At 34.6% G+C, this 18,658-nt stretch overlaps 1 protein-coding gene across 2 annotated transcripts in view; it reads left to right on the plus strand.

Annotated features, from left to right (window-relative positions):
- The window catches only part of LOC106867500 (semaphorin-5A), a 313,387-nt gene that overhangs the window by 227,635 nt on the left and 67,094 nt on the right, over positions 1–18,658 (plus strand). For both annotated transcript variants that reach the window (XM_014912385.3, XM_089354164.1), the window contains 7 exons: positions 3,533–3,629; positions 4,463–4,571; positions 4,920–5,018; positions 5,971–6,184; positions 11,722–11,810; positions 16,746–16,778; positions 17,756–17,925. In XM_014912385.3, coding sequence (XP_014767871.1) covers positions 3,533–3,629; positions 4,463–4,571; positions 4,920–5,018; positions 5,971–6,184; positions 11,722–11,810; positions 16,746–16,778; positions 17,756–17,925 — 811 coding nt within the window. The remainder of the gene's footprint in view (positions 1–3,532; positions 3,630–4,462; positions 4,572–4,919; positions 5,019–5,970; positions 6,185–11,721; positions 11,811–16,745; positions 16,779–17,755; positions 17,926–18,658) is intronic.

Genomic DNA, 18,658 nt, shown 5'->3' on the forward strand with positions numbered 1-18,658 from the left:
TTCTGTGAACTTTATGCTCTCATAGTTTCTATTTGTAACTAGATGGAATGAACTATTGAAAGTTACAAATGGATTATTATGAAGCACTAGGAATGACTTAATAAACCACTGTCCTTGGCTAGGTAAATTACCATGTTATTCATGAAGCTGATACTGTCATGTAGGTACAAGAATGTTAATAAAAGATAATTAAAAGTTGAAATTCTATAATTGATTGAAATATTTCCTGCTAATTAAAATATTCTTTATATATAATCTATAATTCTATAATCTGTCTGTGAGAAACATTTAAGGCTTCACATTTGTTGAGCTTTTAACCAGAGGCAGCTATAAATATGAATTCTAATACTGATCAGTTTCACAACCCACATATTTTGTATGGCTTTCAAATGTAATTGCTGATAGGATGTAGTATTTGACTATTGATTCATTTGTCTTCAGTTGAAATCCTCTCTAGGCTTTCAGTGTATTTGAACAAGACATTAAAATTTATGTATTTTTAGAAAACATTATTGTCACTTACTTGCCTTTTTCTCAACATCTCTCTCTTGTCTTGCACCACCCATAGTTTCCTTAGACATATCACCCTGAAAGTATTATCACATCATAGAATAAGGAGGACTCTGTAGTCTCAGATAATAAAACGAAAACTTCACTAGTCCCAAAGTTATAGAATTTACCTACTGTATAAAATGGTTGGTGATAGATAGAACATGAAGTTGTAAAAAAAAACCCACACCAAAGTTGAAGCATTTGGATGAGGCATGGTCCTTTGACCCCCTCTAGGAGGCTGACAGCTCTGAATAAGAACTGATTCAAATTGTCACAACCCATTCACCCCATTAATTATTTACTTAAGCCAGGTTTTGTTGGTTTTTGAATTATCATCAATGCTTCTGTAACTTAGCACTTTTCATGTAGGGTTGGTAGGGTTGTTGACCCTACACAAGTTCATTTTTACCTTTGAGAGGAGGTGGTCTATATTAGTTTGACTTCTATCTTTTGACCTGTCCAGCACTGGAGATATAGCTCTCAGGTTCATTGAAGTATAAAAACCATTACACTGCAACAAGGACTAGATCTTGTAGTGGTGTCTAACTTATGCATTATGGAAAGTAGATGTAAAATTATGATGATGATGATGATGACTAACAGCATCTGTGACCTTTACCAGAACCTTCTGAGACTGGTGGGAAGAAGACAGGAAGTTATCCTCTGACTGGTGACCTGGCTTGAAATGCTTACAACTGAGTGGACTCTGCTAAAGACAACCAAGAGCCAGGTGTTAAACTAAGTGATGGATTAAGTCTACTGCCTGTTATATGAGACAGACTAACTTCTTATCCCAAGGGATATTTATTTCTTATTTGTTTAACATCATGAAGCCAGAATTAAAACACAAGTCTTTAAAATAACCCCTTAGGGTTTATGAAACATTTATACACATTCATGTAATCTAGCTGTCAAGAATAAAGGATTATTCTATCTGGGAAAGATTTATTTCTCATTTACTTAATAAATATTCATGAAACTGAAACAAATCACTAGTCCCTAAGAGCTCTTTGGGGATACTGAAGGTATTTTTATTACAATTTTATTATTAGTTGTGAAATTGGAATTGTATCAAACACCATGAAAGTCTGTGATCCAGTTTTAATACTCAATTACCCTAATACTCATGGGAAAAGCATAACCATCATACGTTGGCAGTTCCTTACAAAGACCTGACCCCTGTAAGAAATTCAATTTTTGTATTGAACTTAAACTATAAAGTATAGCTGTAGGGTTAAGAAGTTCTCTGCCCAAACACACGGTGGGGTTTAGTTGCAAAATACTTGACATTGGGTAAGTGTTATCTACTATACAGTGTTGAGTTGACCAGTGATTTGTGAGTGAAAATTTGGTAGACAAACACTATACCAAAACCAGTGTTTATATATATGTGAATGTGTGTGTGTGTGTGTGTAGGGGTGGGTATAAGCACACATGTGCACATGCACTCTCATACATTTATGTATAATGTCTACGAAGGACTGTACCAAATGGCAAGGTTGTTAGACCTGTCCAACCTATGTCAGCATGGAAAGATGGATGCTTGATGATGATGAGATGGGTGGAAATGATGTTGGGGATAAGAGTGGTGATGATGATGATGACATTGATGATAATTATGATGATGATGATAATGATACTGACAACAATGGAGATGACAATGAGGACAATAATGATGATGGAGATAATGGGATGATTTTAATCATAATGATGGTGATGGTTATGGTAATGGTTAGGCTGATGGAGATTAGTGCATGATGGAGATGGTGGTGATTGTAGCAATGGTGGAGTTGGAGGTGATGGCGATGATGTTGAAGGTGAAGGTGATAATGTCAAAGAGGATATAGAAAAGGAATTTTCAAACTGAAATCCTACAATAGTAACTCAGAGAGTGTAAGTGGAAAAATGTTGCTTGTTTTTTTTGTTTTTTTCCAGGTAGACACATAAACTGAAATTATTTTTTTCGCAGCAAGAATGTTGGAGTTGCATGACTGGAATCTTTACTTTTTAAGTGCATCAGAGAAATGAATGACAAGAAATTATTACATTATGGAAGACTAGATTTACTTATTTCTAGATATTTGGAGTCACTTACTTGTGCTCCATACTTGTTAATTTTTTACGTCACTGCCCTCTGTCTCTGGTTTTGGCTTTAACCTAAATGTCTTTTATGATCAAAAATAGGTGTTCTTATTTTGATAGGCTCCTAGAATATAAAAGAAAAAAAGACGGGAAAATTGAGATGTATCAACTCTATCTTAACTAAACAAGAATAACAATGAAGAATTGAATTAAATTCCAGATTCATTTCAGCAAAGATTTCCACTTACCTTTTATTATCCACTTACCTCTTATTATCCTAAGGAACTGACATATCTACTTTCCTACATACATACCTACATACATACCTACATACATACTTACATTGATACATGCATGCATGCATACATACATACATTCATACATACATACGTGTGTTGTGTGTATGTATATATATAAAATCTTTTGTTGTTTAATTAATATTAACAACACCTCATTATTGTCTCTGACACTGGCAGTCGTGATGTGAAAATAAAAATTTACACCAGCAACACCTACAATATCAAGATAAAGTAAAGCTACAAAGTATTCTAAATCTTATGAAAACAAAACCAAAATAGCAATTACCAGAAGCCAATTACTTTATAATTACTTCATAAAACTACTTTTGGCGTGGAACCCGTCTCAAAATCTGTTATATTCCCTAGAGAACATATGACATTTCAAAACTAAGTAACTGAAATATAATAATAATAAAAAAACAAAACAAACAACAACAACTGTGATCACTTAAGTGCTGGTATTAAAACTGATGGTTTCCAGCCCATCTTGCTCTCTTTCTCGTTAATTACTTTGATTGTTTCTTTTTCTCATCATATTTCTATTTATTTAATTTTATTCTCTTACTCATCCTGTTTCTTTTTGTTTTTTTAATTTCCAGATCTCTTAAATAATTACAAGTTCCACCATAAAGATCTTATAGGCAATGTACCATTAACAATTGACAAAAAGAACCACCAGTTGTTGCTTGGGGCTAGGTATGTACTTTCTGTTGCCATTTTGCCTTTTATATATTTTTAGCCTTTTTTTTTTAGTTGTTATTATTATTATTATTATTATTATTATTATTATTATTATTATTATTATTATTATTATTATTATTATTATTATTATTATTGCATTAGTCTTACTTGATATTTTTCAGTTAATGTCCATTTTTGCTGTTATGCATTTCTTGCTTATAGGTCATGTGATACATAAACTGTAGATATATTTTGTATATTTTACTGAACTGATATTAATCCTGTCATAAACCACCTTAACTCTAAAGATAGCACTTAACCCCCATTTTCATTTAGTTTACTCGTTTTTCTGTTTTACATCTGTTTTTCAGTGTTAGTATAGGTTGGGTGAGGACTTATTATTGAGGCATTATTTTACAGCTGGATGCCCTTCCTATCATTAACCCTTACTTGTTTTACTCAAGTTAGGAAAATGGAGGCATGTGGTTTGGTGTTTAGGGTGTTGAAGACATTGGTTTCGAAAATATCAATATGTAATAATTTCAGTTGACTATGGAACAGGTGTAATTGAATTACCTGTTATATATTGCTGGTACTTAATTTAATGAATAAACAGCATGAGAAATTGTGTTGACTATGCTGAAATTTGAACTTAAAACTCCCCTTCTTGGACTGATAAAATAAAGCACCAATCCGGGTTGATATGGTTGATCATAACTTCTTATAAAATATATGACTTGATATCATTGTTGGAAATCAATTGTTGTCATAATTATTATCATATAATGTTTATTTATGCATTTGTAGTATAAATTGATCTTTCTTTTTTTTTTTTTTTTTTTTGATAGAAATGGAATATTTCGGTTATCTTTGGCAAACCTCACACTCACCGAATATGCTGAATGGATGCCTTCAGAAGCAACATTGGACACATGTATTCAGAAAGGACTTCCAAAAGTAATGACACCTGTATATATATAGACATATAAATATTGATACAAACTTGTGTTCACATATACATTCTTAACATTCTACACACATACACTTTCACAGATGTTGTACATATAGAATGACAGACAATACATATACACTCACTATGATATACAATCTACACAGCCTACACTGTTGAATACACACTCATGTTCTCAACATACATTCACATGTTAAATTGCATACAAACACATATGTCAACCCACCTACAATTATACACTAAAGCATGCACACACACACACTCACATACACACACACACATACACACACGCATGCACACTTAATGTTTATTTTCTCTATTTTTATTCTACCTAGGACGAGTGCCATAACTTTGTACGTGTTTTGATAATCCAACATGAACAAGTGCTGACATGTGGAACCAATGCTTATAGTCCTATGTGCTGTTGGCGAAATGTAAGTCCTCCATTACTGGATTCTTCTGTCTTCATATAAACTGACCATTGTTAGTGGTCAGCCTGATTTCCTCCCCACCCCACTCCACTCCCACTTGCAATATATATATAAATATATATCCATTTTGCCTAATCCTAATGCAGAGACACCTTGTCTTTGATTTAGTTAATTTGTGATAAAACCAAACTAATCTTTTAGATAGTGCAGCAACAGTAACAGCAGCAGTAGCCACAGCACTACCTCATCATTGTCATTTTCTTCATCATCATCATCATCATCATCATCATCATCATCTCCATCGTCATCCATTTATTTTTCATATCTTCTGTGTTAGCCTCCTTGCTGCCAGTGCTTTTACTATTTTCACAGCTACCAATTCTTGTCTCATTGATATCATGATCATCACTCCCATTGTCATGACCAGCATTATTAAGACTCCAGTTTTCATCATCATCACCATCATCATCATCTTCATCATCATCATCATCATCATCATCATCATCATCATCATCATGAATACATATAAGCCAGAGAAGGATCTGTTTTGTGTCTCAGCTTAATCTATAAAGCACCCAAATTCCAATCAGCTCATTTAATACTTTCTTTAAAACAGAGACTATATTTTTCAAGTTTTAAAAACATTATCCTCATCATTTAACATATACCTTTCATATTGGCATGGTTGGGTAGGTATGCTCCAGCCCAACATCTCACCACTTCTAACAGTGTGCGAAGTTACCTTTGGTAGAAATGGTGCAGTTTTAAATCTATTACTATAAAATACTATAAGCCATCACTATACATTTATGCCCCAGTGACTAGCTGTGATTCTGGTTTTGCTTTTTTATATACTTCATTTTTTTTATATACAACAAACGAGATGAGGATAAATATCCGTCAAATGTAAATAATCTAAATAATGTTCAACATTACTGATTGAATTTATTTGCAGGTAAATTCCATCAAACATGTTTCGCAAAGGATAAATGGGAAACAGAAGTGTCCCTATAGTCCCCGGCACAATTTTACATCAATAATTAGTGAAGATGGGAACTTTTACACTGGTTCAGTGGTGGACATCCAGGCTCGAGATTATGCCATATCTCGTGTTCTGGGTCCCTTGCCAATTCTCAGAACTCTCCGAAGTAATTCCAAATGGCTAAATGGTAAGTAACTATGGTTGGTAATTCATTTTGTATTTTTTTTGTTAATCATATCAGTTATTATATATTGGTTTCAAAATTTGGCACAAGGCCAGCAAATTTGAGGAGGAGATAATTTGACCCCAGTATTCAACTGGTACTTATTTCATCAACCCTGATAATATGAAAAGCATAGTTGACCCCAGTGGCATTTGAACTTAGAACATAAAGTCAGATGAAATGCCACTAAACATTTTTTCCAGTGGTAAAGCTTCTGCCAGATTGCCACCTTCCATTAACATCTATTTTATCTTTGCTGTCATGGGTCTAATCTCTGTTATCATGGGTCTAACATCTAATACAGCTCTCCTGTATTAGATATTAGCACCTAGCTTGAACTTTTGTTATCTCATCTTCATCTTTTGTTATCATATTTTTATCATTTTATTTGTCAGTTTTAATATCCTGAGATATGATTTCACCATTCCTTCCTCCGTATTCTTCAAGTTTTCTCTGCTACATGACATATCATCGCACATTCACATCCAACTTTATTTGTTCCATACCAATACAATATATTTCTTATGCATTACATCAGCCAATGCTTCTAGCCCCTTAATATTCAGATTGCTCTGTCAAATATAATGTACATTTATTCCCATTGTTTTGAATTGTTCATAAATTAATCTCATAGCTTCAAGATTTTGATGATGTGATTGTTTATTTTTAGGATAACATTGTAGGATAGGTATGAGAGGTTAGATATGGTCAATTTGAACAAGGAGAATATTTGAGCCAGATATGGCTAGTTTAAATGCTAAAGGGTTAATGCTCATCTACTCACTCAATTCATTTGAGCTCTACTTTTCTGGTAGCTTATAGATAGTAAAATTCACATTATCATTTTTTTTTGCATTTTTAATCGCATGTATGTTAAAAGAAGTAAAATGGTACTTAATTTTTACTCTAGCACTCAGTATGGTGTGCAATAGGATTTGAGTTTGTTTTACATAATTAAGTGGTTTAATTACTGCAGATATTCAAATACTATGCCTCTGAATGTTTAATTTGTTTCAGAAAATATTTATTCTTTTAATAAAAAGTCTTTTGAACTATGTTAATATAGCTGTCCTTGTAATGTTCCTGCTAAAGTTATGCAGTTTTGTTGGAGGTAACATATTTTCAGCTGGCTAGACTAAAGAAAACATTTTGTTACTAAAACAAGTATTTAAAACTTCAGCTCAGTTGTGGCAGCTGTTTTAAACCATGTGTTTTTAATGCCCAGTTGCTATATCTTGATTCAGCTGGAAAAAGTTTAAACAGTTTACATGCTAATTATAAGTCGATCTTAACTACATAGTAGCTTCACTAATTTGTGAACTTTCAACATTTATAAATTGTCAGCCATTTAACTATTCCAGTCATTTTTGTATGCTGTGTATGGTTGATATACCTCAACATTCAGTATAACTATCTATTTGGTGGATATTGGTTTGTGATTCCTTTTGCCATACAAAGAATAAAACCTATTTCTTCACAGGAGTTGATCACCTTCTAATGCTATTTTCTCTGTTGTAGCTCTAGTGTCTATAATATTCAGTAGTACTTAAATACAGTAAAACAGTAACTCAAGAAAGATCTGAACTTGATACTGGAAGCTATAAAAACAATGTGATCAGATCTAAGCTTTCTTGATTTGAATCACTTAAATTTTTACATAAGGCTACAATCAATATATATATATTTTTATAGCCCTCAACACCTCATAGAGTCATAGAGGAGTAGTAATGACATATGGCACATTTTGGATAGTTTTGGGCCTAGCAGAGCCTATACCTCTCCAGATGTAACCACAACTGATTTTTTCCAGAAAGTGAGGTAAACAAAAAGAAAGAACGGGTGAAAAAGAAAAATTGATCCAGCAAGCAGCACTAGAACTTCATTTATTGGCTCTGAAAGGCTAGAATGTAAAGATGGCCTTGGTAGTATTTGAACTCAGAGCATACAGAGCTAAACTGAATATTGCAAAGCAATCTATCTGACACTTTTACCACTCAGCCAATTTGCCAATACTATTATGACTGAAAATTAACTTGAGATCTTCGGGCCTTGATGCATTATTCATTTAGTGACTTCAACTTCTCTAAATTCCAATTATTTCTCTTTAAGTGTGTTGTTGAAAATGTAGGTTAAGAATGGCCCAGATGATTTGATTGTGGTGTTGTATGGTATGCAACAGAAGTTTCATGGAAAGTTAAACCACCAAATATCTTCACTTTCAAAGTTAAAATCTATAGTAACTTTAAACAACCATTGGTTTAGTTTAGTTTTTCTCTCTCTGCTGATGTCTGCATTTTACATAATATTGGCAGATTTTTTTTCTTTCTATCTAATGTTGTCTGTTATACAACATAAACATTTTGTTTCTGAAACAAGAATTTAAAACTTCAGCTGTGTTGTGGCAGCTGTTTTAAACCATGTGTGTTTGGTAAGAGATTCTAACTCTAAAGAAAACATATTATAAAGTATTGAGAAAAAATTATTCTTTCCTCTTTTCCTTCCATTGATAGAGATAGGGTGATAAAAGTAGGGAAAAATAGGTGTGTGTGTGAAAGGGGAGACTCTAAATATCTCAGTTTAAGGTATTTGGAATAGTGACACATCAACATTTTCTCTCAAAATTCCACTGTCTATAACATGGCTGCAATCAACATTCCTAAGCAAGATATTTTATCTGTAAAAAAGCAATAAGTATGTTATTAATTTGTTGAATCAATCAATTCCTGTATATGAAAGACCATTATTGCTTCATCTCCTGTCCAAATCCCCAGGACCTGCACTCATAATTACGCCCACTCATTCCTTCCCAGAACATTGGCCCTCTGGAATTCACTTCCTGCTCAAGTTTTTCTTAAGTGTTGACTTAAAAGGTACAAAAGAAACATTAATGGTATCAGTCATACTGGTCTAAGAGGGCCTCTATAGTAACCCTGCAAGTCAAAAGAAGAAAAAAAAATAAAAAACCTTGTGGAATTATCTTTTTAGAGAATTCAGCTTTAGATCATGTTTGATTTCAAAATTTTGTAAGACAACTTGACTTTTCATTCATCTGGGGCTGAGAAAATTAAGTATCAATCAAGTACTGGAGTTAACTGATTAATCCCTTTTCCCTAAATTTATAGCCCTGTGCTTATATTAGGAATAGTTATTAAGAATATGAGTAACTTTGAGCTCATAACATTGAGACCATGGGATCAAACTCTGAAAGAAATTTATTACATCTAATAATAGCACAGACATGGCTATGTAGTTAAGAAGTTCACTTCCCAACCACATGGTTTTGGGTTCAGTCCCATACTGTGACACCTTGGGGTAATGTCTGGAAGAAGGGGCTGTACTATGGCTTTCAGAGTTGACCTAAGCATTCTGTGTGGATTTGGTAGATGGAGATTGAGAAACGTCCATCTTAGATGAGTGTGTGTGTGTTTGTGTCTCCTTGTCTTGATATCATACAATTGATATAAACAAACATCACTGTTATGTAGAGTGTCCCTTGTTGCCACTCTTCAATGAGGACATCTCTAGCCATGGGAAAATATCGCCTTGTTTGGAGACAAGAAGGTGACAAGAAGGGCATCCATCCATAGAAAATCTGCATCAATCAATCCTGTCCGACTCCTGCTTGCATGGAAAAGTAGACATTAAAATGATGACAACATTGTTGATGATGATGATGAGGAGGATAAGATGGATGGAGATTTGATATTGAAATATTTTGGCATTTGGAGTTAAAATACAGGAGGATTGATGGTAGAAGTGGTACTATGTCAAAAACAAAAAAAACCTTGTATTATTCGGTTGAGTTCATAAGGTGGCAAGGTGGCAGAGCTGGTAGCACACCAGACAAAATGCTTAGTGACATTTTGTCTGTCTTTATGTTCTGAGTTCAAATTCTGCCAAAGTCAATTTTGCCTTTCATTCTTTCAGGGTCAACAAAATTAGTAATCAGTTAAGTACTGAGATCAATGGAGTCAATCAGCACCTCCCTTACCTCCACCCACCGTCTCCGACAAAATTGCAGGCTTTGTACCTTTAGTAGAAATGATTATTTGATTGTATTCATATATGGTCTGTGGAGGCGCAATGGCCCAATGGTTATGACAGCGGACACGTGGTCATAGGATCACGGTTTCGATTCCCAGACCGGGCGTTGTGAGTGTTTATTGAGCAAAAACACCTAAAGCTCCACGAGGCTCTGGCAGGGGATGGTGGCGAACCCTGCTGTATTCTTTCACCACAACTTTCTCTCACTATTACTTCCTGCTTCTGTTGTACCTGTAATTCAAAGGGTCAGCCTTGTCACACTCTGTGTGACGCTGAATCTCCCCCGAGAACTACGTTAAGGGTACACGTGTCTGTGGAGTGCTCAGCCACTTGCGCGTTAATTTCACGAGCAGGCTGTTCTGTTGATCGGATCAACTGGAACCCTCGACGTCGTAAGCGGCGGAGTGCCAACAATACAATATATGGTCTGGGTTCAAATTCTGCTAAGATCTGCTTTGCTTTTTGTTCATCCAAGGTCAGTGAAATACACAGTGTAGTTGATGTAATCAGCTAATATCATAAAAGACAATGACTCAGCAGCCATGATCATGAATAAAAGAACTACAGCATACAAAAGCAAAAATACATATCCCAACCAACTAATAAGTTGTACTTAGCAGGGATTACAATATGAAATAATTCAAAATTCAGTTGAAATCAGCAGTTTTTTCTTTTTATTGTCATGAATTACAAAAGCAGCTATATTTCAATTTTGCATGTTGCATTATGAAAACAAAATGCTGCTGTTGGTCAATAAAAACATGTGACCTGCTATATTTAAGTACATTTGTGATATATATTTTAATCTTTTTTTTTTCCCTGATGATTAATACTTAATATTGTTTGCAGAATATTTATTTTCTCTGTAGTATGTATATCTTTTTGGTTTAAACAACGAAAGTCATATGATTGTGACCTCAAACAATACTTGTTACTGCAATTGATAAGAAACATTTCCCTTTTCATCAGTTTGTATAGCTGAAATATGTCATTCTTATATTATGATACCCAAACAACAATATACAAATATTTAAACTTAAATTAAAAAAAATATTCCATCCATGTATGTTTAGAATACAATATATACATATAAAACATAAGATAAAAATAATGAAAGGTTTGACTTCTAAATTCATGTATGTATATGTATATATATGCATACATACATATATATTTATATATACACACATATATATATAAATATGAAAAACTAAGATTAAAATAATAAGAGAAGCATTTGGAATTCTAAACTTATGTGGTGTATTCTTTGTTGTCAGCTGATATTCTTAGTAACCTGCAAGAGAATATGCAAATAAAGCACATTATTTATGTGATATTATTGAAAGATGAAAATAAATAATGGTACAGCAAATGTAAATATTTATTTCTCTTATTTAAAGAATTGTATAGCTTTGTTAGTTTTAATCATTTGTTTGTTTGTTTTTTTCCTGTTCCAGAACCCAATTTTGTATCATCGTATGAAATCGAGAGCCACATATATTTCTTTTTCCGAGAAACTGCTGTTGAATATATTAACTGTGGCAAAGTAAGTTCCTTCAATTTTCTAATATGACCACCACTTCCAACTTAAAAACAAGACATTAATTATTTTATTATTTTGAAACACCTCTATATAAAAAGCATGTACACGCGCGCACGTGCAAACACACACATGCATAACAAGTGGGGATACATAGTTCACTTCATAGCCACATGGTTTAGGGTTCTGTTTCACTGTGCGGTACCTCGGGCAAGAGTCTTCTATTGTAGCCATTGGCTAACCAATGCCTTGTGGGTGCAATTGATAGATGGAAACTGTATGGAAATCCATCATGTATATGTGCATATCCTTGCATGCAAATGAATATTTACATCTTACATGTAATCTTCCTACTTAAAACCTTACCTTACTGTTTGTATCTGTACCTAATGCATTATTTTTCGCATGAACTAAAAAGAAAGAATTCTGGAATCTCAGATTCTTTTATTATGAATTTCAGCCCTAAAGCTGTGGCCATGCTGGAACACTGCCAGTGTCATCACCTTTTCAAAAGCCAATCTTATGTGATTGGATTTTGGTGAAGGAGGGAATTTGACACTACTGCCCTCTTTTGAGTCTACTGCCTTGATATTGGTTCATCTGGTACCTTGGATAGCAGGAGGTCAAGTTGTTTCTTGAAAACATCTACCCCAACTCCATGATTATCCCTCAGATGTTTTTGGCATGGTGTTAAATGGCTGTGAGCCCGGTTTTTAATTTTTTTTTTTTTTTTTAGTAAAGAAAGTATTTTGCAAGTCTGAAAGTAGTGATAGCACAATTTGCTACAAATTTTAGACAGATTTGTAATGACAACATCGTGGAGGCGCAATGGCCCAGTGGTTAGGGTAGTGGACTTGCGGTCATAGGATCACAGTTTCGATTCCCAGACTGGGCGTTGTGAGTGTTTATTGAGCGCACAACACCTAAAAGCTCCACGAGGCTCCAGCAGGGGATGGTGGCGAACCCTGCTGTACTCTTTCACCACAACTTTCTCACACTCTTACTTCCTGTTTCTGTTGTGCTTGTAATTCAAAGGGCCAGCCTTGTCACACTCTGTGTCACGCTGAATATCCTCAAGAACTATGTTAAGGGTACACGTGTCTGTGGAGTGCTCAGCCACTTGCATGTTAATTTCATGAGCAGGCTGTTCCGTTGATCGGATCAACTGGAACCCTCGACGTTGTAAGCGACAGAGTATCAACAACAACAATGACAACATTTAATTTGTGAGCCTCTACCCTTCGAAAAATCACAGTGTAAATCCAACCTTTGAAAATCTCTCAGGGATTAAAATATATATCTTTCTTTTTTCTTATTTTATATGGGCATTAGTAGCATAAATATGACACATACATTAATTAGCAGCAGCAGCAACAGCATATTCACAAAATGATCTATCATAATTTATGTTAATACTATTTCTCATGTATTTTAAACGCCTGGTTGCTGTTTAACACCTGGTTGGTAATGATTATGCATGTATGTATTTATGCATGTCTATGTAAGTGTAATTCTTTATGTGTGTATGTCTATGTTTATGTGACACGTGGGAGTGTGAGACTTCCTTAAGACATTGAAAAATATTTATTTATTCTGAAATCCTCCTGTAATTTAAACAATGAATTGACAAATAATTTAGAAGCTACCATTTTTCCCATCGTTATTGAGCAACAGAAGTCTGTTAATGAACCCAGGTGGAGTTAATTTGCTGAGTAAATTCTTTCTACCAGCTGATTAACTATATAGCTTCATCTAATTGATGATAGACGAGTACTTCTATTACTGAGGATAATAAGTGCAGGAGAAGAGAGAGAAAGCAAATAAACAAAACTGTTCAGTTGGATATGCACACTAATATGTAGATCTTAGATACCCATAGACACATATTTTATGCATACGTATGCAATTATATATAAAAACACATGCACACACACACACACACACTCACGTGTATACACACACTTAAACATACATGCTCATTCACACAGATACTCATGTTTCCACCCACACAGTCTCACACACATCTGCCCCCCCTCTCTCTCTCAGTCTCTCGAAAGCATACATTCAAACTCAGATACACACATGCATACTGTCAGACAGACAAGCAAACAGACTCAGAAATCATGCACACTTGAGGACATGCTAATGCATACTTGAGGACAGGCTGATACACACTCAGGGTTAGGCTGACATACATTTGAGAACCGGCTTAAGCATGATAGAGGACTAGTTGATGCATGATAGAGGAGAGACTAATGCACATTTGAGGAGAGGCCAATGCACTCTAGGGGACAGGTTGATGCATACTTGAAGACAGGCTAATGAACTGTCATGAATAGTCTGTCACACACTCAAGAGCCAGTTGATGTATGTTCGAGGGCAGGTTGATCACACACAGATTTTATAATTCATTTCAATGACATTAAATATAAACTTGACTTTGGCTAGTCTTGTGAGTGGATTTGGTAAACTGAAACTGTGTGGAGGGACATTGACTTGAAGTGTTTAATCAATCAAATTGATCCCAGTATTTATTTTTTAAATCTGGTACTTATTCTGTCAGTTTCATTTGCTGAACTGCTTGGTTACAGGGACATAAACAAACCAACACCAACACACCACACACATACGCATATCATCATCATCATCGTTTAACGTCTGCTATATATATATATATATATATATATATATATATATATATATATATGTACACATACAGACATATATATAATGGGCTTTAAGTTTCTGTCTACTACATCGACTCACAAGGTTTTGATCAGCCCATAGCTATAGTAGAAGACACTAGTAAAGGTGTTGCACAGTGGAATCGAGCCCAGGACGATATGGTTGGGAAGCACCACTTCTTAATCACAAAGCCACACCTGTACCTATAACCACATCAGATATTATATATTTTACATCATTTGTATTTGTATGTCTTCCTTTTTTTCTGTATTGCAAAAAAGAAAAAAAAAAAAACATGAATATAATTTATATTTCCAGTGCAATTTTTAAATATGGTATTCAACATATTCCATTACTTTTTGGTAAGAAAAATGAGGCAAACCAGTAAAAAAAGAAGGAGAAAAAAATTGGGGAGAAAAATAATGTTGGCATTAGAAACAGATGAATCTAGAGATTCATCTGTTTCTAATGCCAACATTGCCAGACAAATGAGTGAAAGGCAAATGTTTATGTTAAAGAATAAAGAAATTGAGATGGTTAAAATAGTTTTAATGAAAACAAGGAGAAAGAACATCATAGAATAATCCTAATCTGATGCTGATCTGCAAAATTCATCATTAGAAAGTGATGGGCATTTTCTGCCAAGGCTCATCATCATTACTACCACTGTTACCACCACCACCACCACCACCACCACCAGCTTTCACATCTGCTTTACTTAATTGAAATGAAGATGAATCTTGTATTTAAAGATTAGTAGTTTTGGACAAAGCAAATTTGTATCTCATTTGGAATATTATAAATATATAACATTAATAATAATAAGGCTAATTTTGGCACAAGGCCAGTAATTTTGAAGGAAGGAGCATGTCAATTACATGAAGTCCAATGCACAACTGGTACCTATTTCAATGAGCCTGAAAGTATTAACGGTAAAGTCAATCTTGGCAGCATTTGAACTCAGAATGTAGACTCAGAAGAAATGCCACTAAGCATTACTGTTCAGCACAGTGGTGATTCCACCAGGTTCTTGCCTTACATAATAAAAATAATAATTCTTTCTACTATAGGCACAAGGTCTGGAATTTTAGAGGAAGGGGAAGCTGACTACATCAATTCCAGTGTTCAGCTGGTACTTGTTTTATCGACCCCGAAGGGATGATAGGTAAAATCGACCTTGACAGCATTTGAATTTAGAATGTAGTCAACAGAAATGCCACTAGGCATTTTGTCCAGTGTAGTAACAATTCTGCAATCTCATCACCATAATTAATAAAAATAATTAAAATAATAATGATAATGATGGTAATGATGATGATGATAATAATAATAATAATAATAGTAATAATAATAATAATAATAATAATAATAATAATAATAATAATATTACCACACTCTCAGAGTGGCCTACATTCTCGGAGTGGTTGGCGTTAGGAAGGGCATCCAGCTGTAGAAACTCTGCCAAATCAGATTGGAGCCTGGTGTAGCCATCTGGTTCACCAGTCCTCAGTCAAATCGTCCAACCCATGCTAGCATGGAAAGCAGACGTTAAACGATGATGATGATGATGATTGCAATTGTGGAGATGGTTGGCTATGAAGAAAGCTTGACCGAATTCTTTAATGCTTCCAGTTTGGCATATTGCCTCTTGTAAGTTCTAATCTCAGAGTTGCTTTTTATTTCCAAAGACACTAATAATAAATGCTATCCTTATATTTAGCTTGGTTAAATTGACTATATCCTCTCACACTGGAAGCATTGTTAGAAGGTTGGGAAAACTGCCTTTGCAGTACTTGTTCTGGTTCTTTACTCATTAAGAGTTCAAATCCTACTTACATCATCTTTGCCTTTTATCCTTTTTGGGTCGAATAAAATACAGCACTGACCAAGTACTGAGGTCAATGTAATCAATTTATCTCTCTCTACAAACTTTCAGGTCTTATCAGAAACAATTATAAAAGCTGTAAGCTGGCAAAATTGTTAGGATATTGATAAAAGTGCTTTGCAGTATTTGTTCTGGCTCTTAACATTCTGAGTTCAAATCCCACTGAAGTCAACTTTGCATTTCATCCTTTGCCTAAATCAGGAGCAATACATATCATCATCATCATCATCATCGTTGTAATTATTTGTTTGGTTGTTCATTGTTTGTTTTTACATCCTAAATTCAAATGCTGCCAAAGAAAATGTGATCAACTATTAAGTTCTATGTGTTTCATATTATTTATCATTTATTTTTCTTTTCTCTTTATCTAGAAAGTCTATTCTAGGGTAGCAAGAATATGTAAGGTAAGTACATTTACAGAAATATGAATCTTGTGATTTATGTCAAAACTGTGGTTGACAGCCTAATTTTGTTCTATAACATATTTGTGTACTTTATGAAAAATGGATATTTATGTTGGGTCATTCCCTTGGATATTACTGTCTTGGGTCCTAGGACTCATAAGGCAGGTTACCCAGTTTCACTGCTGTGCAAGTGACCGAGATGCAGGGTTACTCATTTACAGCCAAGTGGACTGGAGTAATGTGAAATGAAGTGTTTTGTTCAAGAATGTAGCACACTGCCCAGTTTGGAAATTGAAACTATGATATTATGATCATGTGTGTGACACCTTAACTATTATGCCATATGCCTTGTTCCGTCTATGCTAAATAAAAAGGGTAAAGACCCCCATGGGATTGCACCTAGAAAGTTACTCTCAGAGGCACAAGTCCAGGTGAGGTTGTTTTTAGAAGACCAACAGTCGCTCATGCATACCAGCCTCCTCTCTCCCCACCACTGATGTTATCCAAGGGAAAGGCAAAGGGGCCGATACAGCTTGGCACCAGTGACGTTGCATCTCATTTCTACAACTGAATGAATTGGAGCAATGTGAAATAAAGTATTTTGCTCAAGAACGCAACACACAGCCTTGGTCCAGAAATCGAACTCACTACCTCATGGTTGTGAGCCTGATGCTCTAACCACTTAGCCATGCACCTATAAATTCTATGAGTTAAAAATAGGTGTGTGTGTGTGTGTGTGTGTGTGTGTGTGTGTGTGTGTGTGCATGTGTGTGTGTGTACGTGTGTGTGTTCGTTACATTAGAAATCCGGTAAAATGTATTAACTAGTAACTGTAAACAGTGTGTGGAGGACTTACAGTGGAATTTTAATAGTGGCAGTCTTGAAACTGAATGATTTTTATGTAAGAAATAATTTATGATGAAAATCTCATCCATTGTTTTTACACCCCTTTTTTTGTTTTTTCTTTTACTCTTCAGACTGACAGAGGAGGAGACAGCCTCCTTCTAGAAAACAACTGGACGACTTTTCTTAAGTCCCGGATTAACTGTTCTCTTCCAGGAGAGTTTCCATTTTATTTCAATGAAATTCAGCAGACCTTCTATTCCAAAGAAGAGAATTTAATATATGCTGTGTTTGGCACCGGAGAGTAAGCTTGCATTTAATATCCATTAGTTGTTTTGTTGTTGTTGTTATTCTCCACCCCTTTCCTTTTCCTCTTCCTCCTTCACTACTACTGCTATCATCATCATCATCATCATCATCATCGTCGTCATTGTCGTTATTTCTTACAAAGCAATAAAATTACCATAATATCTGTGTTAATGAAAATATTTTCCCACTGGAAACTGAAAGCAAGCTCAGCAAGTAAATAAATAGATAAGAACAAAAAAAAAAAAGCAATGAGATCGATGCAAAGTGTGCCATTTGGGAAATTGTTGATTGTTTTTTATCCTGTCCAACACAGAAAATGTTCACTGGCACTTAGTTACACCAGAAAATGCACACTGGCACTTTCGGTTCACCAGATTCCAGCTTGAGATGAGGGATAGGTAAGTAAAATGAAGTGCTCTAATCCAACTTACCTGTCTGGTTCCTACCGTAGTGTAGATGGATGTTACTCCATATTTTTTTTCTCTTGTTTCCTTAAATTATATCCTTTTTTTAAATGATATCTGTATTCTTATATGTTCATTTATTTATTATCTGTAATTATCCTCCAGAACTTTAATAACGTTTTAACACTTCTTAATATTTTGTGCAATATCTGTGGCCATCTTTTCATTTTGGTATAGCTTCATTTTACTTACCTCCGTATATATGTAGCTGGCTGTTAGTACAAACCATTGACAATTTCCAATAAGACAGAAATGTGTATGGTT

This window comes from Octopus bimaculoides, chromosome 6 (genome assembly GCF_046866305.1).
Source record: "Octopus bimaculoides isolate indiv1 chromosome 6, ASM4686630v1, whole genome shotgun sequence".
Lineage (NCBI taxonomy): Eukaryota > Metazoa > Mollusca > Cephalopoda > Octopoda > Octopodidae > Octopus > Octopus bimaculoides.